The 24,956-nt window shown below is 49.6% G+C and overlaps 11 protein-coding genes across 11 annotated transcripts; 8 read left to right on the forward strand and 3 right to left on the reverse strand.

Annotated features, from left to right (window-relative positions):
- Nucleotides 1-2,928: 2,928 nt before the first annotated feature.
- Nucleotides 2,929-4,293, forward strand: MGYG_05919 (hypothetical protein; the record flags this gene model as incomplete). Its single annotated transcript, XM_003171323.1, has 2 exons — nt 2,929-3,056; nt 3,150-4,293. 2 exons carry the CDS (start codon nt 2,929-2,931, stop codon nt 4,291-4,293), a joined length of 1,272 nt encoding a protein of 423 aa, XP_003171371.1.
- Nucleotides 4,294-5,604: 1,311 nt separating this feature from the next.
- Nucleotides 5,605-6,723, forward strand: MGYG_05920 (quinone oxidoreductase; the record flags this gene model as incomplete). The annotated part of the gene is made up of 2 exons (XM_003171324.1): nt 5,605-5,637; nt 5,716-6,723. The coding sequence occupies 2 exons, from the start codon at nt 5,605-5,607 to the stop codon at nt 6,721-6,723; spliced, it is 1,041 nt and encodes a 346-aa protein (XP_003171372.1).
- Nucleotides 6,724-8,147: 1,424 nt separating this feature from the next.
- On the forward strand, nt 8,148-9,070 carry MGYG_05921 (hypothetical protein; the record flags this gene model as incomplete). The annotated part of the gene is made up of 2 exons (XM_003171325.1): nt 8,148-8,458; nt 8,527-9,070. The coding sequence occupies 2 exons, from the start codon at nt 8,148-8,150 to the stop codon at nt 9,068-9,070; spliced, it is 855 nt and encodes a 284-aa protein (XP_003171373.1).
- A 380-nt stretch (nt 9,071-9,450) lies between these two features.
- On the reverse strand, nt 9,451-11,061 carry MGYG_05922 (Mss51p; the record flags this gene model as incomplete). Its single annotated transcript, XM_003171326.1, has 2 exons — nt 9,451-10,136; nt 10,212-11,061. The coding sequence occupies 2 exons, from the start codon at nt 11,059-11,061 to the stop codon at nt 9,451-9,453; spliced, it is 1,536 nt and encodes a 511-aa protein (XP_003171374.1).
- A 271-nt stretch (nt 11,062-11,332) lies between these two features.
- MGYG_09101 (hypothetical protein) lies at nt 11,333-15,528 on the reverse strand (the record flags this gene model as incomplete). Its single annotated transcript, XM_003171327.1, has 5 exons — nt 11,333-12,112; nt 12,187-12,540; nt 12,608-13,959; nt 14,037-15,292; nt 15,509-15,528. The coding sequence occupies 5 exons, from the start codon at nt 15,526-15,528 to the stop codon at nt 11,333-11,335; spliced, it is 3,762 nt and encodes a 1,253-aa protein (XP_003171375.1).
- Nucleotides 15,529-16,242: 714 nt separating this feature from the next.
- MGYG_09102 (hypothetical protein) lies at nt 16,243-17,331 on the reverse strand (the record flags this gene model as incomplete). The annotated part of the gene is made up of 1 exon (XM_003171328.1): nt 16,243-17,331. The coding sequence occupies one exon, from the start codon at nt 17,329-17,331 to the stop codon at nt 16,243-16,245; it is 1,089 nt and encodes a 362-aa protein (XP_003171376.1).
- Nucleotides 17,332-18,050: 719 nt separating this feature from the next.
- MGYG_05924 (hypothetical protein) lies at nt 18,051-18,569 on the forward strand (the record flags this gene model as incomplete). Its single annotated transcript, XM_003171329.1, has 1 exon — nt 18,051-18,569. One exon carries the CDS (start codon nt 18,051-18,053, stop codon nt 18,567-18,569), a length of 519 nt encoding a protein of 172 aa, XP_003171377.1.
- A 990-nt stretch (nt 18,570-19,559) lies between these two features.
- On the forward strand, nt 19,560-19,868 carry MGYG_05925 (hypothetical protein; the record flags this gene model as incomplete). Its single annotated transcript, XM_003171330.1, has 2 exons — nt 19,560-19,734; nt 19,837-19,868. 2 exons carry the CDS (start codon nt 19,560-19,562, stop codon nt 19,866-19,868), a joined length of 207 nt encoding a protein of 68 aa, XP_003171378.1.
- Nucleotides 19,869-21,644: 1,776 nt separating this feature from the next.
- MGYG_09103 (hypothetical protein) lies at nt 21,645-22,394 on the forward strand (the record flags this gene model as incomplete). Its single annotated transcript, XM_003171331.1, has 2 exons — nt 21,645-21,670; nt 21,977-22,394. The coding sequence occupies 2 exons, from the start codon at nt 21,645-21,647 to the stop codon at nt 22,392-22,394; spliced, it is 444 nt and encodes a 147-aa protein (XP_003171379.1).
- Nucleotides 22,395-22,788: 394 nt separating this feature from the next.
- MGYG_05926 (hypothetical protein) lies at nt 22,789-23,577 on the forward strand (the record flags this gene model as incomplete). The annotated part of the gene is made up of 4 exons (XM_003171332.1): nt 22,789-22,865; nt 22,967-23,143; nt 23,236-23,334; nt 23,520-23,577. 4 exons carry the CDS (start codon nt 22,789-22,791, stop codon nt 23,575-23,577), a joined length of 411 nt encoding a protein of 136 aa, XP_003171380.1.
- A 468-nt stretch (nt 23,578-24,045) lies between these two features.
- On the forward strand, nt 24,046-24,463 carry MGYG_05927 (hypothetical protein; the record flags this gene model as incomplete). The annotated part of the gene is made up of 2 exons (XM_003171333.1): nt 24,046-24,137; nt 24,250-24,463. 2 exons carry the CDS (start codon nt 24,046-24,048, stop codon nt 24,461-24,463), a joined length of 306 nt encoding a protein of 101 aa, XP_003171381.1.
- Between the last annotated feature and the right edge of the window lie 493 nt (nt 24,464-24,956).

Below are 24,956 nucleotides of genomic sequence, written 5' to 3' on the forward strand. Positions count from 1 at the left end.
TGGTAGACCCGCACCGGAAAGCCGATCAACCCTCGTGATTAACTACTGAGTGCCCACTGATGGAGACGATCAACCTAGAATTCTCGGCTGTGACGTCGAAGCAGCTACTTAACTCGGCTCATATTCTTTCGGCCGCTAGTGGCTGCAAGTTTTCTGGCTTCTCCTGCCCGTCAGATGCCCCATTTCAACTGCCGCGAGGGAGATAACTCATCATGGGCCTCGACAGCAAGCAAGAGGTCTCCTTGAAGATGGGGCCCTATTGCCATACAGAGGATATCACCCTTTGGAATCAATTTATTTATACGGATTACACGGAGACCTCTCAGGTGCGCGAAGTGTAAATGTTGCTTTTTCAAGAGAGTCACCATTGAAAAACCGCTTTAACCGCACCCCCTTAGCTGCCTAAAGGAGAGCTTCGGCTAATGCTTCCGGCGGAATAACATTCTGCTTATTGCCTGGCTCACTTCTGATAACATAATAACAATAACTAATGGACTTGAACGCGACACGATGTCACCGCATTAGTGAGATTTCGAGAGAGGCGAGCTAAGCACGTATCCCCGACCTTGCACCCCGCTTGGCTGCCCGTTGGTTGGGTGACAAGGCCCGTCGAGCATTTACTACTGGCGGGAGATTCGCCAAGCTAGAGATGGCTATAACGAAGTCACTATAGTGACCATCACCAATCGCGGCCGTTGGCAGCGGTAGCACGCCGCGGAGAGAGGAAAGGGGACTCCGCGTCCACGAGTATCCATAACTAACTAGTATAACTAGTGGAACGTACTTCGTACAGGAGAAGGGTGACAATTCCCCTCCAGACGTGTCTCGCAGCGCTGCTGTTCAGCTCAGCCCCAGTTCCCAGGTCTCCGGGGAGGCATTGTGACAAACAGATTGCACAACCCCTTTTCATCGGAAGATAGACTCAGTGCGGATACGAAAGGCATGTACAGAGTATCCATACGGTTGTCTCCTCCGTTATCTGCATGCAGATACAGCGAGGATAGAACAGTTCTTCGCATGTTCAGAGAGCCGTATCGACGCCGTACAACGGGGACAGGTCATCAAAAGCAAACTCGCAAGCCACGGCCTCGGTACCCACTGCAGAGCACAGTTCCAGGAGAGCTCAGGGCGATAACCCGAAGGGGGCTTTTTTGCCCTTCCTGCTTGTCCGGTAGCTCCGCCTGGCGGCTTTCCCGAGCAGACTAGCTATTTTCATGCCATCTAGTAGCTCTACAAGCAAGCCATCGTGCTTTGACGCAGTCCGGTGGTTGTTTTAGTATCCTTAGCTGCAAGACTGCACAGGTAGAGAAAGGGTGAAGCCACAGGCATCAAGGACAGCTTTCTTCTCTTCCCAGAACGGAGCTCCTTGGGCGCATGGAGAAGGTGTGAAGATCTCCCTTGGGGCGTTTTTTAAGCTCTGGGGGCCTTCAAACTCCCACTTGAATTTAACTTGTCGATCTGATTACATCTGGTTTCTTTTTCTTTTTGTTTTATTTTTTCCCTTTCCTTTTCCCTTCCCTTTACGGAGTACGGGGGTGAATTACTCTATCTACAAGTCTATGTACAGGCTTCTTCCATTTTGCTTTTTCTCCCCTCCAAACTGTTGTTTTTTTTCCTCCTTGCAAGCCTGATGCTCCTTAGAACATGACGGAAGAATGCAACTGTAGACTTGCAAAAATACTCAAAAGGCCCACGATATGATCAAGGCACGACATCACGGCTCTCTGGTGGCTCGCAGATCGTCCCCTGCAGAGTACCTGCTATGGGTGCCAGAGTTTTCTAGCTAAGCCGAGGAACCCATCACTGGCTGGCTGAGAAGATCAATAATCGATAATCAAAACGGGACAGGGCAAAATCAATGAGAGATAGGATTCCAATTTGAGCTCTTCTTCAAGCCCTGTTCGAGTGACAGGTCTGTTGACCACCCTTATCCGCCAATCGGTAATGAATGGGGCATTACTTGATATCTTGAAGCGCAAGCTCCTCCTTCACGAGTATCAACATGCTAGATCCCTACCGCGAAGAAGGACAAGAGATCGAACCAGAAGGTACCTCTAAACAAATCGTCAACCAATCGCCTGGAATCTCATCGCCCGATGCTCCGAAAATCCGGGTAAAAGCTCAGGGAGAGGGTATTATTCGCTCCCCCAGCCATGTACGAAGCAATACCCGCGTATATGCAAAATAGCGAGGGATTCGCTCCGCTGTTGCATGCAGGATAACCCAGTCGCGTTACGCCAAAGACGTAGAGGGCCCAGGATGGAGGAGTCTATCGGGAGGGGTTCAGGTGTGGTTGTGGCGCCCCTGAAGAAACTGACACAAATGTGGTGAGCCCATGGGTAATTTATAGAAGTTACGATGGATCCGACAGCGAGCCACACAGGAGATAACCTGACCTGTCACATCGCGCTGAAGAAAGCCCTGGATGCTGGACTCTTCCCTGTCAATTTGCTAGTGGCAAATGATTATCTGCCCTTTTTGTGGTGCTGGCTGCCGCTGACGTCGGTGTACCCTCACTCCGTTGGGTACATACATACAGACGTACCAGCGAAGTCTTGGAGGGCCCGTTCTAAGTAAGCTTGAACTTGCTAGCTAGCAAGGCACCGCTGCTGTGGCTGGCGCAGCTTCGGAAGACCCATGATACGAGGATTGTTTTGGTGCTGGAGTACAAACCTAGTACGCAGGACAGGTTTATTCCTTTCCTACTCAGGTGTGCAGAGTCTTACGTGTGTATGCAAGTACTCCATAGCTTCGCCGTTTCCGCATTTCTTTTTCCGTCCTCTGTTGCATCATTCTGTGTCTCTTGATGCGAGATATAACCCGAGATAGCCCCGTCGCCCAATTCTATCTTCTCAGGCTCCGTCACAACCTGAGACTCGGTTGTTGTGCTATCCAGTCCCTTTTGTGTTTTGACCCAATTCAGCGGCAATGAAGACTACAATCCCGTCTGATGTTTGGGAAACCAAGCGCGCTCAGATATCCAATCTATACACAGAAGAGGAATGGCCGCTCAAGCAGGTCATGAAGAAGATTCGCACTGAAGACTTCAACCCAACGTAAGTTTGTGTTCCTCGGTTAACCAATTCATCATTGATCAATGGTTATCAAATGGAGGAGCAAGTTTAGCTTACGTTGGGCCCCAATTACAGTGAAACCCAACTACGCAGCAGACTCAAGAAATGGGGAGTCACCAAGCCGTCGAGGCAAAGACGGAAGAGGCCTGCAAGCCGCCCTACAGAGCGCGGAGGACAACTATCGCTATCACCAGCTCAGGAAGTTGAACTGCGCAGCCGCGCCAATGAAAGCTACCCTCCTCAATTTCTTGGATACCCTCATCCCGCCGGGCAGCCAGTTCACCCAGAATCATGGGATACCCGAGTACGCTGGATAATGGCACCTTCTCATAATCATGCGCATCAACTAAAAGTCGTTCCATGCTGCGACGGCCGCCGAGCTAGCGCCTCCTCGAATGCTTCTCTGGTTGAAGGCCCTTGCCAATCGCCAATCGGCTACTCTGATTATCATCATCATCATCATACTCACCCCACAAATCGCCAATATCCAAATGCAAGCCCAACACAGGGATCTTCTTCTAGCATCGAAAGTTGCTCAGCACAAGCATTCTCCGGAATCAACCCCAATCTTACCACCTCCTCGGGTGACATCACACCAACAAGCGATGCTGCATCGGGCGGACTTCCAGCGGGCTGGCAATCGCCCGATAGCACTCACCATGCAGTCCGCACTCCAGGATCAACCCTCCCATCTCCTGCCATACAACCCACAAGCCCATGGAGCTACCCTACCCCCGATATGTGTCAGCGATGTTCACCCACCATCTACCCCCTAGACGACTCCAGCGTGGAGCAGCAAGTTAACTATGTGAAAGAGTATCTGAACAGCGAAGAAAACCTCTCTTACCCATCCGTCTTGGATCTTCCTTTGAACGACGGCGAAATACTTGACTCATTCTCCGTGAAAGCCTGGAAACGGCCTTCTTCCAGCGGAGAAGGCTCGGTCCAATTTTCGTGTGCAGGAGATGTTTCTCCCTCGCGAGGTTGTCAAAACGCAAAGTCACAACCTCCAGTAACCTCAGCGGCATGTACCACTGTCGTAACGTCGCCTTCTATCCTGGCTCTCACCAATGGATACCCGAAAATAGAGTCACCAGGGCCGCTAGACATTTCTGCTATTGGGGGGACCACTGACTCCATGGGACTTGCATCCCATCAACCATACGCATCCGATGCTATAAGCAATGAGTATTTGCTTGCATCTGCCATATTATCTTGAAGGGGAGAAGGAAAAAAAAACAATCTTTTTACACTGCATGATGTTGGATACCCATTTTTGCCTCTCCTTAAAAATAACTGGTTTCTAATACATTCGCTTTAATTCTAATGGCCAGCATATCATAATTCATCCCTTGGAACGATTCTTCACCCGAATATCTCTTTCAATTCTGGGAAAAGGCGCAGTACGTTTCTTGAATCTCTTCTTGATACGTACGTCTATGTCTTTTATCACGGAGTATGGTGCTTTTTATGTTTTCTTGTCTGTCTCTTCTTCCATATTTACCACTTTTTTTCACTTCTTCTAGATGACATAGGCATGGGAAAAGGGTCAAGGCGAAGCTATGGAAGGAAACTGAACGGGAATATTAATAGGGTTAATCTGTCTGAATGGGGCGTTATGTCTTACCCCTTTGTCTGTCTATCTGTCCTTTTTGATGTCATTCATTTTTTTTTTAACTATGCCTATGCCCTCTACGGTGAATGGTTGCTTGTACGAAATAATACTTGTTAGGAGCTGGATACTCCTCGAAAAGAAAAAGCCTTTGTTGGCCATGTGAAATACGTCTTCACCAGCTGGTTATGTACGATTTCTGGAGGGAATAGCCGAAAACCTCCTATCTATGAACTCGCTGTATTCTTCTTTTGCAAGACTAGATTTTCGGTATTTGAACGTTGCGCAAGCAGGTACCCATAACTTTATAGAGCTATGGGGGTGGTGCTATTTGATAAACGGAATTCTTTGCCTTTCCATGTCCCTATCTACCCTTTGAACTAATGTCAGATGCAAGTTGAGCCCCCACAGGTTATAACTATGCGGAATACATGCATGCCCAATGGCCTTTATTCCCTGCTGGTTTCACTCCTATTTCCCACCTGCATATCACAGCCTGGACCCCAAACGCAATAGAGACCAAATACAGGCTTCTCTGTCCGACGCGGCGCTGGCCGAAGTCTATCCCGTCAACTACAGTCTTACAACATCAGGTTGTGTTGAACACGCTCAGCTCCCTATTTTCATTGCAGTCAAAGCCAATTCTCTATCACTTGGTTACTATTATGCGTATTTGTTGTTTACTCGGTGGTTGTTGTAGTTACTTCCAGTTTGCCGACCAGGAGAAGCCGTGGACCTCGGCACAACTCGAAGGTGGGCGAAGTAGTTAAAGCAACTCCTCAGGCTCCTCGACAACGTCGTTTTCTCTGGTTAATACACAATAATCCAACTATTATTGACGGGAAACATACTCCGTACAAAAAGACAAATATATATATCCCAGGATCAACATATAACTTACAATATACTCCACCCAAGATGCGCGCAATCCAGGTTAAAGAATATGTAAAGGTATGTATGGCCTGAATACATGCAGGATTTATGAATGGACGCTCTCAGCTTGCTAACCGCCACAACAAAATACAACAGGGTCCGCTCGACCTGACGGTGTCGAACCTGCCTACCCCTTCCCCAAGCGCGGATAAGTACCTAATCAGAATACATGCGGCAGGAACCAATTTCTTCGACCTGCTTCAGATACAAGGCAAATATCAACATCAGCCACCGCTTCCATGGGTTTCCGGTACGGAATTTGCTGGAGTTATTCTTAGCACTCCCACCGCTAGCAAAAACCCTCGGTTTGCCGTTGGGGACCGAGTGTTTGGTGCCACCCAAGGTGCATATGCCACCCATATCCTCGCTGCCGAAGCATCGCTATTCCCGCTACCAGAAGGCTGGAGCTTTGAAGATGCTGCAGGACTATTTGTTACTGCTCCAACCTCATACGGCGGGCTTGTCCACAGAGGAAACGTGCAGAAGGGAGATTGGGTCCTTGTCCATGCCGCAGCCGGCGGTGTAGGCCTCGCAGCGGTCCAAATTGCCAAGGCTAAAGGTGCTACGGTAATTGCTACGGCAGGCACTGAACGAAAGAGACAAGTGGCACAAGACTTTGGAGCCGATTATACGATTGACTACAGGAACCCAAAATGGCCTGAGGTAGTGAAGAAGCTATGTGCCGAGAACAGGAGCGGAAACGGCAAGGCGGGAGTGGACATTGTGTATGATCCAGTCGGTATGATCGAGCAGAGCCTGAAGTGCGTTGCATGGAATGCTCGACTCCTTGTTATTGGGTTTGCGGCGGGGAAAATTGAGAAGGTCGCTCTCAATAGAGTATTATTGAAAAATGTCAGTATTGTGGGCCTGCACTGGGGACAATATGCCACCTTTGAGAAAGAAACGATGGTATCTGTCTGGAACGGTATATTCGACCTAATCAAGGAGGGAAAATTCAAGGGCACTAGCTTCACCGATGAGAAGTTTGTTGGCTTAGAGTCTGTTCCCCAGGCTCTGCGGGCACTTGGGGGGCGAGAGACTTGGGGTAAGGTCGTCGTGCAGATTCCCGAAGGCGAGGATGCAGGTCCATCTAGTAAACTTTGAACCAGCCAGCAGCAGAAATAGATATATACTAGTTGGGCAGATAACAGAATAGAAGGGTCGTATATACATATATGTAGGTGCGCAAGGAGTCATGCTCTCTGTGGAAACCTCCCGATTGGGAACAGAGAACAGCATGAACTATGAAGGCCCTGTTTGAAAACTTGCTATTGCAATCTGAGAATCGTCGTGGAAAGACAAGCAAAGTGTCTCACCCAAACCATCTCGGGAAACCAACTCCAGCCATGCACTGACACAAGACGTGACCAGATACGGGCTGTTTTCGTAACGAAAGTCCGTGGAGCTCCCAATGTCGGGTGGACAGTTGGGTTCGAGGATTGCGGTGAGAAGTGTCCGTCTTTGATAGGGTCGTTTACGACGAAGTACCGAGAGACCACAGGGACGAAAACGCCTCGAGTCAAAGCGTATTGATCGTCAATATGCCGGGCGTTCGGTTATCCTAGACCGTTAGTATCATCTTCTGAGAGGACTCAAAGCAGGTTTTGCCAGCGCAAGTCTGTCTGTTCGCCCGCGTCTTCGTTGTTTATCATCGTTAGTTGTTGTCGTCTTTCTTTGGACGTTGAAAAGAAGTTTTTTCTTTGCCTTTTAAGCCGCCAAGTGCTTATGTAATGCTTAATATTAGTCATCACAACAACTACGAAGAAGAGAAAAGGGTGGCGGACTCGGACTTGGACACGGGGATGGCTGCGCTGGTTAATCGGTGAGCTATATCGCATGGTGTATTCACTCCGTCTGTTTCATGGAATATCTTACTTCAGGGGCTGCTGCTCGCTTCTTTGCGCCAAGCGGGCTTGGGGAAGACGCCTGGGGTCAGTGTACTCCGTAGTCATCGGCATTATCATCATCTAATTTCCCTTGCAAAGGCTCACAGCAAAGCCCCTTTCTGGGAAGCCTTGTTCCACGACTAACTAACTAGTTGGTTACCAGAGACTCCGCTTGGGACAGACAGAGAGACACGCAGAATAGAATATATATGACAAGCTTCGGCAGAGCCTCACTGCGGCTATGCGTTGTTTGCCGCAGGATGAATATGAGTGAACCTGTCCTGAGACCAGCTCGTTTAACCAGCGGGTCGTGGCGATGCTGGTCATACTAGCTTAACGAGCCAAGGCCATGGAAGAAACCCGGCCCGTCAGGTGTAAGATGAGGTCACGACAAGGTAGAGTTCGAGGAGGCAGTGCTTGTTTCCTGGGAAGTTTCGACAGATGCATACCTGGGTAGTTAGCTATATAACTGACCATGTACCTGCTCTGTCTACTGGTTGTTCAAACACGTTTCACCCATCATTGATCAGGTCAAGCATCGATAGGATCATTTACATAGTTGTTCTATTCAATATCCTACTTTCTCGGCTTTTTTTACTTCCTGTTGTTACGAACGACTCTGGTTTGAGTCCGGCTGTCGCAATGAAGTTCTCTGTGAGCTTTGCGCTATCTTTACTGCTACTATCTTCCAATGTAGCGTCGCGAAATATCCCTCCTACCACGGACCTTGTCGCTTCTGGAGAGTTGGAGCATCCTGAAACCTGGGCTACTTTTGCACAGGGCCCTAAGCATGCTGTCAACTTAGAGAAGCGTAAGGGCGGAAGCAGCGGCGGCGGCGGAGGGCGGGGCGGAGGCGGACGTTCCGGAGGAGGTAGTAAAGGCGGAGGTAAAGGCGGAGGACGCGGAGGGCGGCCACGCCCTGGCGGAAGTAGCGGATCTCCTCCAAGGCCAGCGTAAGTATTAAGAACACCCATGTTACTCGTCTAGGCAGGGCGTCATGCTAACTGGCATCGGTATCTAGCAACTCTGGTGGTACGTCTCCCTATGGATCAGGCACTCCTCGCAGCTTCGGTGGATTTTACGGCGGAGGAGCTAGAGTGCCGTTCGCTGCCGGGGGCCGAACACCTCTAGGCCGTAGCCCATCTTTCCTCCCTCTAGCTGCTCTCGCATTCTTCCCTGGGCTTTGGCTCTATGGCGTCTACGCCTATCACCACTCCGACCCCTATATATGGTACAATAGAACCGCAATGAGGGACCAGCTGTTCCCGGTTACCTGTCTATGCCAGCAGTACTCTGTCTGCGGATGCGAAGACAACAATAACAACACTTATATCGACACGTTGCTGAATAAATCGGATCCAAACAACATCACAAGCGCCTCCTCAATCGTTAGAATTGCAGAGGCAAACGGTACGATGTCCATTTTCATCAACGGTACATTGGCAAATGGAACAACTGCGCCGGATGACAACCCAAAACAGTCCATGGCACCTCCAAGGGTGCTTAGAATCAGCGGCTACTGGCCCATGGTTTTTATGGTCCTTTCCGCTGTCCTCTTACTATAGATGGAAGCACTATGAAATATCATGAACCTCTCTTCCTCGCAAGGCTTACTAGACGGATACTACAATCGTTTGTGCCTTTGCGCTCTTCTCTCGTTTTCTATTGGTGTTTTGGATTTGATACCCCGGTCACTTTCTTTTAGATATGTGAGGTAGCTAAGTGGTGCTATCCTCCTGGGTTGTTTAATGATCACTCTACGTCCACCTAATGTCACACTGTATATATGTACATAGATTCTTCGCAAATGGACGACTTCATTCACTCGCTGACTTGATCATATGATACATTTCTTTGGTGATATTAGTACAGATAAGAAAAAACGATAGGATATTGGGTGAGTGAAGATCCTATACAAGATGTAGTGCTAACTATTATACAAGAATCAAGAGTCTTTGAAAGTGGCTTCATATCTCTTTCCTCTGAACGCCCACACTCCCCAGTTGCCGCAAGATACGTCATGGGGATCTAAATCGTTCAAATCCCACCTCAAGCTCCGGAACCTGTTCTCCCCTTGCTCAAGAAGAATGTCTGCTTCACCACCACATTTCTCCTTTACCCAGTTCAGATCTCTCTCCATGTCACTCTGCGTGTAACCGGTGCATATGATAGGCACTTTCGTCTCCAACAGACATGGAAGAGTCTCCTCCCACTCGTGGGAGCTAGCCGGGTGTCCCAAGCCAGGATGGAAAAGCATGAAACAATCAAAGTAAGGGTCATAGGGCGCAAACATGTTCGCCTTGTGCATGGTATGGAAGTAATCAACGTATGTGGTTATTTTCATCTGAGAACCAAGGCGGTCTTCAACAATTCCCCCGAAAGGATTACTTGCTGTGCGTTCTGGGAGCGGGAATTCGCTGTCACGGTTTGCCATGCTCTCAGGCCCAATGAAAATCAAATTTATAGTAGCACGAGGGAATAGGTGTGAAATCTGCATCCAGACCTCTCGTGGTAACGACGACTCCGCACGCGCGCCGAGAACAAAGATTCGAACTGGAGGGGCTTTCAGCCGCAGTCCCTTCATGGTGCTTCCCTCGCCGGTCCTTGGTGGATGTAGCGTATAACGCAAAGCTGAGATCTCAAGTTAGAATAACGAAGCCCGTATCTTATGTTACAATTGTCATCAAAGAAGGCTAATTAACTCACCACTTAAGCTCTTCAATCCCTCCGGGGTTAAACGTCCACCTCTTGAGATGTTGTAAGGGCTGAGTTCATGTAGCACACTCGCAATTGTGACTGGGTAAGTAAGAAGCCTAGTAACCTGGCGCATGCTCCTATCATCATTGACAGCCTCGAACTCTCTGGTGTATAAGAAAGTATCCCAATTTGTCATGTTGACAACGATCTCGTCCGCTTGGTAGCCGGGATAGTCAAATTCCGTGAAGAAACGTCCCGATTGCAAGTCGTGGTCATCCTCATTTATCTGCCGGATAGTCTCACAGACTTCTAGATGTGCCTCGAAGTCATCCATCCAATGTTCTTCAGAGCAATAGATTGGGACTCCACAATCCGGGCATTCATGCTGGGCATGGGCAGGAAGTTGTTTCTGTTCATTGGGGATAGCTGGGCTCTCAGCTTCGGAACTAACGGGAGAGACCGAGGCGCGAGTTTGCTGATGGTCTGGATGTGGGCAGAACGCATGCTCCTTAATAAATTGCGCTCGTTTCCTTATCTGCGGCGAAGGGGAATCGCTGTATGAATGGAAGAGATTGTCTCGACGCAGAAGTGGCCTTTTTGGTTCCGATTTTTCGTTAGTAGAGGTTTCCTGGGAGGTAGCTAGCGAGGCTGCCCCTCTTATCTGGCTCTTGCAATCATTCAGCTTTAATTGCCCTTGCTGCAGTGGAGAAATATTCTGTCGAGACGGCGTGGAATAAGTTCGATATCTGTGACTGAGGCGAGCGAGCTGCCTCAGCTTTGGAGCCGGTGTGGTCGGATTTCGTCGTATTCCCAGACCAAGTGCTTGCACGCACCTTCTGCAAGCAACTTCGGTCGCCATTGGGAGCGGCTGTAGTATTTGATAATGAGTGAGAGGTTGTGCAAATAGTTTGTTCAATTTCACAACATCGCAAAGCTTCAGGGCCGCCTAACAATCACGTGACTGGTCTTATTTTGCTCAGCAGCTTGCTGATAACGAGGACATTATGGATTTGATATTATGAGTAATCTACATCTCAGTCATAAAGAAAGAAAAAAGGGCTTCAAAATTGTATGTATAATGGCCACAGCGGTTTAATGATTAGGTGTTATATAAAGTAGAGGCGCAAGGGTTAAAAGATATCTTCGCAAACGTTCCAGTCTCCCGCAGCTCTGGACTTCCAATAGCTGCCGTTATATACCCAGTACTCTTCACCAGTGGTCTCGCAAACGCCTTTCGAAAACCATTTGGGTTGATACTCTTCGCCATTCGCTTCTCGGTCTCTCCTTTTCGCTCGCTGCTTTTCCTCTACACGGTGTTTTTCAGTGGCAGCAAAGTCGTACTCGCCGTCTTCCATGGCACGCTGGTCAGGTCGTAACCTAGTGTCAGTGGGAGGGAGGTGTGGTCTGAGGTTATCGGGGATGGCATTCAGGGTGACGACAAAAGGAGTCAGGTTAAAGGGAATGCCAGTTGGCCTAGGGTTACTCTGCCATATCAGCATGGCATGAGGGGAGTTCCCGTCTGGGGTGATTTCGGAAGCCGAAAGGGAGGTACCGCCACTGAGCTTTCGTGCGTAGATCTTGTCATTCCATCTGCCTCCAACGCTCCAATGTGGCACACCATCCTTGTCCAAGACTTTTCCGGATACCTGATAGGCGGAGGCAGCGGTCCAACCTCTGGGTTTGAAATCAAGGTTGCACTCTTCCCCTGTAGTCCAGTTCTTTATAACCATAGGCCCATAATTATCAACTGTAGGGTTTCCGGTAATGATACCAATAACGGAGGAGGTGACTTTCTTCCAGGTATATAGCTCTTCACCTCCGCTGGCGGGCCGTAGTCGCAAAAACCATGTTCCCAAGGGGTTAATATCAAATGATTTACCGTAAAACTTGGATTTCACAGCAGATTCACCCTAGGTACATCATCAGTACTTCAACAATCAAAAGGTAGGAAAGGGAGTAAAGGAATAAGAAGGTCTAAACTCACATAATAATCCCATCTAGGTGACTCAGCGTAGGCTGCACCGATAGGTGGATGATGGCTGACCTGCTCGACGAAGAAACGGTAACCCTTGTCAGGACGGGCATACTCATAAGTTTCACCCAGGAGAGGATTAAATGGTTTTGCAACACGCCCAATAGTTGAGGCATATTCGCTGGCAGCAAATGCAGCCACATAAACCATTCTCTCCATGGAATCTGGACGGTCGGCGGCAGCGTCAATAAGGTCTGTGTATTCCATGTCCTCAGCAACACGCTGGAGAAGAGAGGTCGGCTCATTGAATGATACGGGAAGAGTCATTTTAGTCATGTCCTTTCCGATCATAGATTTCAAAATACCCTATCGTCATGAGTGTTAGATCAAATTCTATGACTTTCTTCCAAGGTTCCAAGAACACGGTTCTTACCCATAGAGAAATCTTCGGACGGTCGTCCGCCTCCATCTTAAGCCGCTTCCTGATTTCATCCTCATATCCTTTGAACGAAGGTGCAATTTCTGTCTCCTTCTTTACCCGAGCACTAGATTCACTAGGCTCTATTTGTTCTTCCTTTGGTGGAACGACGACTTCGACCCCACCAGCATCTACAGCATCGAAGAACTCATCGTCGTCGTCTGAATCGCTATCAGACAGATTCATTTCCTCTAGCACTGTCTTCTTTCGCAACAACCCAGGAGAAGGCTCCTCGGTCTGCTCGGGCCGCTTCTCTTCTTTGATTTCCTGGGACAGTTCCACAGCATCCGATACCAGCGCCTGTGGCGGCGGAATAGCTTGGCTTAGCCTTCGGCTTTGTGGCATTGAAGCATTTTCTAATGCCTCCCTTAGGGCTTTCTTTGTTCGGCGTCTTTTCTCCTCGCTTTCACCCATTCTGTTCTGTAGGTCCTCGTGTTCCCGGGCTATTCGAGCCATGCTGTCTTCCCACATCTTTCTGGCGTCCGCCTCTCGATCCAAACGGTATTGCCAGTAAGCGTCCCTGTCTCTGGTGATTTTAAGTAAATCGACAATGAGTGAGTTCAGAGTGTCGATTGCTCTTTCATAAGTCGTTAAACCTTGGGCAATGGTAGGATCTGATAATGCCGCTGATGAATTTTTTGCCTTCTCAGAATTTATAGCCGACGAAACACCGCGTAGGATATCTAGCTGGAGGCGAACGGACTGTGCCGTGATGCTAAAAGCATCTTTGTCTGAAGATGGTCGTATTTCACGACTGCTTGTGTAATCAGCATAGTCATCGTCGCCATCACCTTCAGCGGTGTTGGTGGTCACATGGCTAATCACTCTGGCCATGTTGGATTGTGAAGCGCTAGGGTCATTGAACCCGGTGACTGAGCCCTCATCGTCTCCGAAACCATTATCTGTTCCTCCTCGGGAAATCTGAAGGCTCAGCTTCGATCCGCTGGGAGTGGTGGCGCTACCTAAGGATGCTGTAGGAGGTGCGAGGTTCTTATCATTCAGTTTACTACCAACCGTGCTCAAGGTGTCCTGGTCTTGCCTCTCGATCTGCTCAATCCTAGCCTGTCGAAGAACCTCAGCATCCTTTGTTCGCCGTTTGTCACTTTCTTTTGCTTCATCCTTCGCCCACTGAATCGCATTATTCAGTGCCCAGAACCAGCGTTTCGCTTCGACGACATGGTTTGCCTTGAGGTGATATTTGACTGAGGATTTCCCCAGGATTTCAAAGCGAGTCTTATCTTGTGCGTCCATATTTAGTTTTGCAATACGCATGTTGATAGCACCACGGCAGGCAGAACCAGCGTCATCTGAATATTTATACTATTAGCATCCAATACCCATCACATGACGTAACTGTTGACGGACGAGGGTTAAGAATGCATACCTTGGTGTTTATAGTAGCTTAGAACACCGTCTTCCAAGACAAACCACCGTAATTTATAGCCACTCGTATAATTTGTCCACTTCTTTAAGTATCCCTTGATTTCTCTCGCATCCTTTCCCCCGATGAAAACCTCACCGGATCCCTGGGCGAAGTTGTTCCCTAGGATGGCCTTTTCTTGTATTCCACGCTGGGCCATGACTGCTGCGGGTGACTTCTTCACGAATGAGCGTATCCGGTCATCTTTGGTGATGTCTTGGGGAAGCTTCCCCTTTCTATCTCTCCGGAAAGGGTCAGCACCATGCATGAGAAGAACTTGTATCAATTTTGTGTCCTTCTTTCGTACGGCTTCATGGAGTAGCGTGCCGCCAGACAGGTAGGTGGTGCGGTCGGTGACAAGCTCAGGAGCATTCATATCGACCATCCCTTGAACTCGGGGCTCAACAAGAACACGTTCTAGTTTTTCATAATCTCCCTGGCCGACTAAAGACTGTATCTCCCTAGTCTTGGTGTCAACGAATAGAGACCGAGCGAGCTGAAGATGCTGGAAGATGTCGGGGTTACGAGCAAGGTCGAGTGGCGTCTGTCCCTGGAAATTGGTAGCAGCGTCGTTTATGGCAGGGCGTTCCAACAACTCTCGAACCACGGGTAGCCTGCCTAGCTGCGCAGCCAGGTGCAGAGGGGTGTTCCCTTCACGGTCACGAGCGTTGATTCCTGCGTCATCCACGGATGCCAGCACAAATTCAACAACTTGAGGGTCGGCACACTGGATGGCCAAATGTAGAATGCTCGTGCCGAGGGCAGCGCCCTCCTGGCCACTTGATTCCTGGTATTCCTTAATCGCTTTAGTAATAGCATTCGTATCTCCACTCCGTAAGACCTCAAACAGCCTGAATGTCCGCACGCTCTGATCCAAACTGATATTATTATCGGTTGCGGGGTTGCCTTCAACAGTAGACTGCTGCGGGCGAGGTTCCGCCATCTCTTCCTGAATACTTCCCTCTGGTATTTCAGGGCAGCTGCCGACGTTTGTACTACTATTACCGCCGTTGTCTTGCGCCGCCTTGCGCTTCGAAGACCGCAGACTGATCATAGACGCTGAATGCGAGTGGCGGGATTCTCGAGGCGAGGAAGAGGACGAAGAAGCGGGAGAACCATTATTGTTAGGGGACATCGCGCCGTCCTCCTTGTTATCATCGCTTTTTGACTTGTCTCGATGAAGGATGGAGAGTGCAAGAGCGCTCTTCGAGCGTTTGTGTCTATATATACGTGTGAAATAGTCAGCCAGATGTCAACGAAGTCTGGTGCCGTTAATTGACAACCATGGACCCTGGAAAGCTAATTGGGATAGACAGGAAAGGTAAAAAAATGCAGTAATTGGCAAACGCCTAGAGCAGAGAGCGTTACGAGCAAGGAAGCGATCAATGCTGGACAGCAGCGAAAGGGGGATATCAGAAGCGCAGGGGCTTGCTTACCCTTCTGTCTTGTCCACCATGGCCCTGGTCTGTCTGTCCGTCCTGGACAAAGAACTCCGGCAGCAATTAGGGCTGGTTATCACTTAAGGATATCTCTCCGGGCGTCGACTTCTGGACGATTCGAGGATGCCAGACCGGTAGAGTAAGATGCTGGTGATGGCTTTGAGGTGGACGTGGTTCAGTTGCTGCGTATCATCGGAGGGACCAGGAGAGAGAAGAGCCCTGAAGAGTTGGAAGTGGGGGGGACACCAGTGGCAAGGAGGCAGTGTTGAGTATATGAATACAGAGACCGAAGCAGTTTTCCGTGGAGTATTCAGGCTATTCTCCGTTTCATCTCTGTCTCCTTGTGGTCAGTTGTATGTCTGTACGCGGTGTTTGTCTCTGCGCTCAAAGGACCGGCGAGAAGATGTTTTTTTTGGGTCTTGGCAGGGAAGATCGAGCGTTCTTGGTGTTGCATCATCGCATTTACGTAGGATGGACGACTCCCCAGGAAGACATTGGAACACAGCCTACCAGCCGGAGGAGCTGAGATACGCCCTTGCGCGGTGTCGCTCTGCGCGTATCTGATAGGAACAGGGCGGTCTTCGTGACGTGGCCGTTGCGGACGATGCTCTCTCTCACACTCACTCTCAAATTCGCCGGGTATATGGGCTCTAATCGTACAGGATATAGATAGATATAGATACAAATATGGACACGACGACATCAAATCAATCAACCAATCACCCAATTAATCATGCAGGACAACCGCTTACTAGCAGGATGACGCTCCCTAGCTGTCGGCGCAAGTCCTCCCTCTCTACATCGTGCGTATCCTCGACTTCTCCCCAGTTCTCTATCTGCCATCTGACCTCCAGGCTCGACGCATACGCGGCCTCTTCGATGCCGAACGTCCTGCTCGCACCGTTAGGCCGGATATGGCGGAAGTTTTCGCTCCATTCGATCACCACCCGGGTGCCGACCAGCAGACTTTTTGTGGCTATTCCGGCTCTCTCCACGCCAGCAAGGTCGTACGGCGAAAGACTCGACAGCCACCCTCGAATGAAATCAATTGTCTGCTGTGGTTGAGGCAATGGCATGATGCTGTTGGCGTCAAGGGTTGGCTTAAGCTCTACGCCAGGCCAGACAGCAGAAACCAGGGCCGAGATGATGGGCTCGGCCGCCTTGATCTGCTTCTCCCGCAGCGTCTCGCGCTTCTCTTCACTTCGTCCGACATAGTCTGGTTCTCTCTCCGGGGCCCAGCTGAGAAGTGTGTCGGTCTCAAGATACCGTAGCATTACTCGGGTTATATCGTCTCGTATCGTGGTCACTCCTTTGGCATCTTCAGCTGCGATATCTTCGGCCCGGCCGGTGATTGATGTCATCGGTATAAGGTGGTACTTGGTTGCATGCTGTGCTGTCTTGAGTAGGTCCCATTCTAGGGCGATAGCGTGCGCAAGATGGGGTTTCGAGGAAGGCACAGTTAATATATTCTTCTCTGGTGTTCGAACTGGCCGGCTGTCCAGGTATATTTGATGGCCTCCTATTAAAGTAAAGCACATGTTAATATCTATCAAGCTTGACAAAAACAAGACGTCAGTTGGGTGCCTGCCTGCAGCTTCTTTAACGTGAACATCTTTCCAGAATCTCTTCCTTAGAGGGCTCGCCGTCGACGCTGGCGGCTTTGGCGGAGGCCCAGAGGCGTTCACTGGGTGCGCAACCGCAGCTTTGGTGGTGGACGAGTGGACGAGTCGCGCATATCGATGCAGTCCTTGCTGGTGCTGCAGGTTCTGGCTGAGGTGAAAGTGCCGTAGAGCAGGAATTGCTCGCTGGAAGGCCTTCATTGTGCTAATAAGATGTCTGCTTCTCCAGTCTATGCGTATTTATCTATCTATCATAATCATCAACATCCTAGATGGCTCTGGGGTTGGTCAAGAAAAATGTATATGTACGGGACAATGATTATCCGCATAGCTTCCGCACGAAGCAGCTGGACAGCCAGAAGGTTTGAACCGGTTTATCAAAATCAAGAGAAGGGCCAACGATATCCAACTAACTGATGTTATCTGTATAGCTGCTTTGGGTCTATAGATGCCACAGGGTTCTGTGCTGTGTGGCTAATATAACTTCCTCAACCTCGAAAGCTCGTCTGGGTAACTAACTTACTAACAACTATAATTGAACAGCTTGAACAGGAGGTCTGACTCTTCCAGGACAGTTTCCCTTCCAGCACAGAAACCAGTGACTGGGTAATAACGGGCCTGAGTGAAGACGGTTGCATATGGCCTGTCCAACCTCTTATACCAAAGAGCATAGCCTATAGACTCGCTTACGAAGTCGAATTGATGCCAGTGCCAGGCTGCCCAAGTCTACCGTAGCCAGTCTTGATTTCCCAGGAAGAGACTATATTTATCATATACCATGTTGCCCGGTTGCAACGAGCCCACTGATAGGCGTGGTTAATGCCTGTGTCTTCATTCTGCTGGATGGCTGCTACCACATGATGTGTCTGAGTCTTCTGCGCTGCTTGATCCTACATTATCAACTGGGCTGAAGGGAGGGAATGAATCAACCGGCAACACCTAGCTACTTGACTGCGGCATATTACCGAATACTCGAGGCTGGCACTTCAGGAATGCTACTCATTGCGAGATGCCAAACATACTCGGGTATCTTAGCATTAATGATGCCATACTTTACCTTGGGCATCTATTTACCACTCCGGACATCGACCGGAAACGGATTTGAGACAGTCAAAACCAATCCCAGCTACAGACAAGAGAGGCGGAATTCCCCCTCTTTCCACCTGGATAACTTACCAGAGCTTTGGAGGGCGATACAAAAACCATCCCGAGACGTGCCTCCGTCTGAGGGCCACTGGATAGAAATGCCTATAACTAAACTATACCGTCTCCCGCATCTGTACCGTTTGACACATCTTATCGGCGAGATCCCGCGAAAATATGCATCGGCAGTTATCTCATGCCTAAACAATGCCGATATCTGTGGCGATCTTGACCACACAATCTTAGCGAAGGGCAAGGGAGCGTCCTATTTGCATACATACATCGGCAGTTCATGAAGGTACCCCAGATTAATGTCCATGTTCAGATTGTTTGATGTCTGATCAAGGCTTTTTCTGTAGTCCACCGCCGAGGATGGGACGCCAGCTAAGCTTTCCGCACAAACTGACATCACATTAAACCCCCGGGGTGTCAAATTAAGGTCAACCGAAGGATTCAGCCGTCAACCTGCAGCATTTCGTGATATCCTAGGGCTTTCTTACCTTGTCTTGTGCCAGACAGGGTTGAAGGAATGACTCGTATAAGCAAGGAATGCTGCGGTTTGGCCTCGCTTGATGCCGGGCAAGAAGGGTTTTGGAAGAGAGGACATAAAATTACATTTATGCAGCTGTGGATGTACACCTTACGATAGCACATATAACTAGGAAACACATCGGGAGATGCCGTCCAGTTTGCTGTTACAAGAGGGACTCTCCATCAAGATGGTCGAGGCGGTCAAGTTCGGACACCCTGTAATAGAGCGGTCAAGCTGATGTGTTGCTTTCTATAGGTAAACGATCCATCTTGGTCTCGTCCATCATAACTCCAATGTTACGTCTTGTTCTGAAATGTGTCTCAACTGATTGTTTTCGAGGGTTCCTTATTCCCGAAATATGCCCATTCTTCAGAGCACCCATGTGGAGCATCAGGTATGATTCCAATCTTCACGAACCTCTCATGGCGGCCCGGCGGAAGCAAGATCCACAGTGAGCTGGGAATGACGATTGCCAGCCTGCCAGCCAGGTCTTCGCTGCAGTGAGTAGGCGAAAAGGAGGATGAAGGGTTATCATATCAGTGACAACATGGAGCAACCTAGACATGGCAAGATGCATGTCTTCGGACGCAATTAACTTACTTATAAATCCGTCTTTGCCCCAAGTTAGTCGACTGGATGGAAGATGGTGCGATTGCACATTTTACGCTTTTAGCAATCATTCAATTTTGCAGATCATGCGGAGATTCAACAGCGACCCCTGATTACCGGCGCATGAGGAGAGGGCCACGACCTCATGTACGATGCGTCGGGGAGTGTCGACGTGCATCCGGATGCCATCTGGGGGGAACCTTCATGTGCCTGGCCCCTAGGATGCTCTGGCACGGAAGTCTGGCGTGTACACAGTGCGAATCTCGAACACATTCCTGGACCCAACTATACGACAGGCGCGTTGTCAAAACGGAGTAGGGGTAAGCCGTTCGTGCATATGCACTATGCAGCATGCACCATTTGGCTGTCGAAAAATAAAACAAAATAAAAAAAGAGTGTTAACCGACCTTTACCTCGCACAGAAATACGTGGAAAGGAACATCAGGAAAATTAATCAATTAAACGTCATTGAGCTTGGGATGGGAGTGGTCTGTATGCAGCCGAGTCTTCTCCGATAATACGGGCGTACCTGTTCTTCATGTGAGGATACCATGTCACTGCTCGGCTCCATGAGACAGAGGCCAGCCCCCAAGGTAGAGAGACAAGCAGTTCGTTATCGACGAGACTCCGTCGCACCTCGTATATATATAAATAGTCGCGAACCATGGCCGTGCGGCTCACAAATGCAGAGCTATGCAGCAGCAGCTGACGATGTTTTGATATGTCTCCCCTGCCAGCAAAAGTGATACACATAAGAGTGACATCGGTACAGTAACTACCGACATCAACGCAGAGAGGAGTTCTCCGATGCAAAGCCTGGTATCCACGGGGAACAGATGATTTCAATGCTTTCGGCGTTTATACGCCTTCCCGGCCATCCAGAAGTTTGATAGCTCTGGCGAGAACCGAGAGCTTGGTCTAGAAAGCGACAGTAGCGGCTTTGCTACGCTAGCTCTGCATCTTAAGAGGAACAGCTCAATACTCCAATGGCTGCAGAAACTGGCCTACACGTGCAGTACTGAAGATGAAACTGTCGAATGAAGAGGAAACACACCTTCGTGTTTTGATTACGGGGGTTGAAAATCATTAAGGATGCGACGACTGAGTTATGCTTCAGGCGATGATGAAACATGAAAAACGGTGACGAGATAAACGAAGGAGACTGCGTGAATAAGCGAATCAAAAAGCATCTCACCCGTAACCTTCGACGGCATTGCTTGGTTCTTTCGGAAATAAAACGAACTAGGCAAAAGGAAGAGCAGTTGGTGTTCTTCGAACCTGTTCGTATGTTTGGGGCAGAGGGAGCTGAGACGACGGTTGAGATCTGGCCTCCCTTTGGGCATGGCTGGTCCTCCTAGTGCTCCATGCATGGACAGCTTTGGGTAGATTGAAAAGACAGGAGCCCGGGACAGTTGAAACTCGACCGAAACTGGCTGGCTGTCGATGGGAAGAGATTAGTTTACGGAGTACATTGGACAGGTTTGCCTCAAACAAGCGATGTGACGATCACCAGCAGCAGCGAAACGAACAGCGGAAAAAGAAAGCAAGGGGAGGCGACAAAGAAGAAAAAGGAAGAGAAAAAAGCGGATAACGCTTGTTCCTTGCATTCATGGGTCCCGTGGTGGACCCAACAGTCGCAACCTTAAGCGGCCTTCCAGAACGAAAGAGAAGGAATGGAGGGAGGATAGAAGAGGATGCCCCCCTCTTTTTTTTTGCGTCGTTGTTGGTGATGGTGCTACTGCCGTGGTTACTCGTCAGCTAGCCAGTTTGATGCAAGAGCGGTGGAGGCCGGGGTTGAGGATAGATGCGAAACTGGACGGCCTGCTATGGTGGTAGCCAAAGAGTGTATGGGTTTGTCCTCAGCTCTTCCTGGTTCTTTTGCTCTTTTGATAACTAACTGCCAGTTTAGTCCAGTGAAGAAGAATCATCGTATTATTCTAAATAGGGCTGAGATGCTCATTCGAAGGAAGGAAAAAGGAATGAAGGCGGCAGCCGACTCCCATTGGACAAATAACGGCTTGAAATAATGGGATGGTGGGAATCTCCTCTTGTTCAAGGACAAGGATAAGGGAGAGAGCCACAACATCAACATGTGTGTCTGCTCATGGAGGTCAGTCCCTGTCCGTCTCATCTGTGGTTCCCAGAGGTACTTGAGCAGGAGGTAGACCTGAGGTAGACCAGAGGCAGCCCGTTTCTCGGTTCAGCGTGGATAGACAGCCTAGAAGAGTCTATGGCCATGGTACTTCTAAGTACTCCGTACACTTGGTGCCATCCAGAAAGGAAATATGGACGTGAACCAGTTGAATTAGCTATCTCCACTGCCATGCAGCTGCATTTTCACCGTCATGGCCCAGAAACTTCTTCACCAGCAGGGCCACCCCATGTCCTAACCCAAGATCCCTAAATAACATGTGGCCAAACCGATGGCCTTTCTTTCTTTTTTACCCCTTCTTTTTTTTTTTTTTTTTTTTTTTTTGCAACCTTTCTCCGGAGTGTGGTTTGAGATGACGACGGCCAGGATCGATCTCCGACGGCTGATACAGGCACATCCCACCACCAAAGGCCCGTTTTTGCAGCCGTCAGTGCGTGTGGTCGTGAGAGTGACGTTGGTACCATTCCGGCTGAAGCCAACGGCAATCCGACCCAGCACAACGGCGAACGAGAGTCAACCCGTGACCGAGCGAGGGCGAGAAAGGAAGGAAGAAAAGGAAGGAAGAAACAAACAAAGAAAGAAATGAACAGGGCCTTGCTCTGCGGTTGCCGAAGCTCTGAGTTGTGGCTTTTCTATCGTCTAGGCTCGTTCTTCGGACGACCTGACCCAAAGCGGAAAGCTTTCCCAGCAACAACCGTTGGCTTGAACATTGACTTGTCGGAAACCAAGATTTTGGCGGGTGTACTAGTTATTGAAATAACCATAATCATAATACCAACAGTAATTATGGAAGATGATGGGCTAACGGTCGGTCTGAAGGAGATATGAAGCATTGATCACAGGAAGACCAATCCCTGCTCTCTCAGGCGTTATGCGTCAGGTTTATAGCCATAGCTGGATCTGACACAAGGCAAAGAGGAGAAAAAGGGGGAGGAAAGGTAAGAGCAAGAGAGAGAGGATGGAGACGCTGCATGCATGGCATCCATAATACCACCACAAACACGTTAATTAAGAGCCGTTGATATGAAATTGCCCCAACGCCGCAGCCCCAGCAAGAAGGGATGAAAGGTCTCCCAAGGTAGAAAAAGGTAGACGGCAGAGTGACCATTCTATCAAGGATATCAAGCGAGAGAGGCCGTTATTTTAGCAGCTCGTCACGAAGGGATCTTTTGATATAACGAGACTCTAGTCTTAATCAGGGGTTCGTTCTCTCGACCTGTTGATGGCCCTTCGAAGTGCATTGCTTCGTATCCTGCGGTGGCCTATCAACTCGTCTCTCTTTGCCTGTCTGCGTATCCTGTTCGTTCGTACGGAGCAATAATAATGATAATAATAATAATAATAACAACCACTTATAATAACAATAGTGGTATCAAGGAAGGCAGGTGGTTAACTTGCAGACCCAAGCAACGAACCTGGCACATAGTACGGAGCAGCTATAACGCTGGGAAGCGCCGACTGGCCATCCACACCGTTGCATTCGGAGCAGCAAGGCTTGATCAAGAGTGGTGGGCTTTGGCGGACAGGTTGAAAGGCCGGCTTTATTCGTGCATCGCATGGGCATGGATAATGGGCAAGTAGTTACAGGCATAACTTCTTGAGCTCCGGCGCAACCAGCAGCGCCAGTGAGTGTGTCCACCTGGCTAACAAGCCGGCTAGCGTGCTGCAGGACGATCCACGGCCGAGTCTTCGACCTTTACAGAACAGTTGGTGGTGACGCTGACGGTGACAAGGCGAGCCTGACAGCCAATCTCCGCCGAACAAGGAGGTATCTCCATATATTGCTGGAAGCGAAAAAAAAGAGGAGAGCGAGCTGCGCCCTTGGATCGACTTGAGAAGCAGTTCTAGTGATTCGATCCTCGCGAGTCTCTGTCACATCGTCATCACGCCTAGTTGGTTAGTTCAACAGGGATGGCGGTTGGTTGAATGATATCCTGTCTGTCACTTTACTAGGAACAGGGCCGCATGCGCATCGCAAGAGTCAGTCAGTCAGAATGTCAGCCAGGTTTAGCTACTCCAGTGTTTATATATACACACACATATGCATAACCTATTGGCTCCTTATCTCGTTTCATGCATCGGCGAATATATGCCCGAGAAATATGCGAGTATCGAAATGCAACTCAAGACGAGCCGCCAATGAGCGGCCGGATGCAGCACAACTGGAAGATCGAGGGCCGTCGTCGCCCCCTGTCATGCTATATGAAGTCACCATCGCCTTGCTCGCGTAACTAATCGACGACTCATGCCCTGCATTCTTCATTCTTCTTTTTATTTACATGCATGGATTTACCTTGAGAGAAAAGCAAAGAAGCAGAGGAGATGGAAAAAGGAATAAAAGCAGCAGAGCGCCAAACAGGTTCGATAAAAGGGCCTGGAGAGAGCTCCCCTCTGGCTCTGGATCGGCTCCCCCACGCTCTTGACGGTCGACTCAGGTTCTAAAGAAGCAAGTCAGGCTGCTGCAACTCACGTTTGGACGATGAACGGCAAGGTAGATCGCCGCTACGGAGCCTCGGGTGGACTTGTCAGGCCGATTGACAGCATGATTGGACGGGCCTGGAGTGATCTCAGGTTCGTCCTGACCAGTTAGCTAACTAGTCTACAGAGTAGTGACTCGATTGATGATGGAGCAGGTACTCCCCTTTACCCCCTGGATGAGACGGCTGCTAACCGCCTGGCTCAGCCAAGTCAGTCAGTCAGCCAGCCACCAGCCTGCCAGGGAGTCCGTCCAGACAGGTGGTGAATTTTGGCAGCAAAGCTTCTCTGCATCTCTCGAGTGCCGTAACTATAGTAGTTACTGGCTGCTGCTGGCTTGTCTGGCGAGTGTGAAACTGGTGCATCGAGTGGGCCCTGTCCTGTGCCTCGCCCGGTCAGAAAGAAGACAGACGAAGCGATAGTTAATGGTCGATGACGATGGTGAAGGCGCACACGCGCTGCTCGTTACTCGTCCCAGCCCCCCAGAGATGGCTGGCTAGTGACTTGGTTATTGCGAGATAAAGATGGTCCTCCACTTTTATCCTCGCCGATCCTCCCTGGTAACTTGACTTGCTAGTCAACGCAGGCAGGCAGGCAGGAAACAAGGCAAGCCGGTGCGATGAGAGGCCGCCAGGTAGCAGGGCAGGCAGGACAGGGCTGGATGGAGGACCCGATCGAAGCACCTTCGGGAGTCCGGTTCGGCGTCGACTCTTGTCATACACGCCCTGAGCACCACGGCAAGAGGGAGCAGGAGACAACTGAAAAATTAGTTAACGGATGGACATGGGAATGAACCGACCACGCGAGTATGCGTTACTTTGTCCATCAACCGCACGAGTATATGCTACATTTCATATGGATATTATTAGTTAATAAAGTATGGGGTAGATGTTCGCCTCAACCAGGGGGGATCTC

The sequence above is a fragment of the Nannizzia gypsea genome, genomic scaffold (genome assembly GCF_000150975.2).
Source record: "Nannizzia gypsea CBS 118893 supercont1.5 genomic scaffold, whole genome shotgun sequence".
NCBI lineage: Eukaryota > Fungi > Ascomycota > Eurotiomycetes > Onygenales > Arthrodermataceae > Nannizzia > Nannizzia gypsea.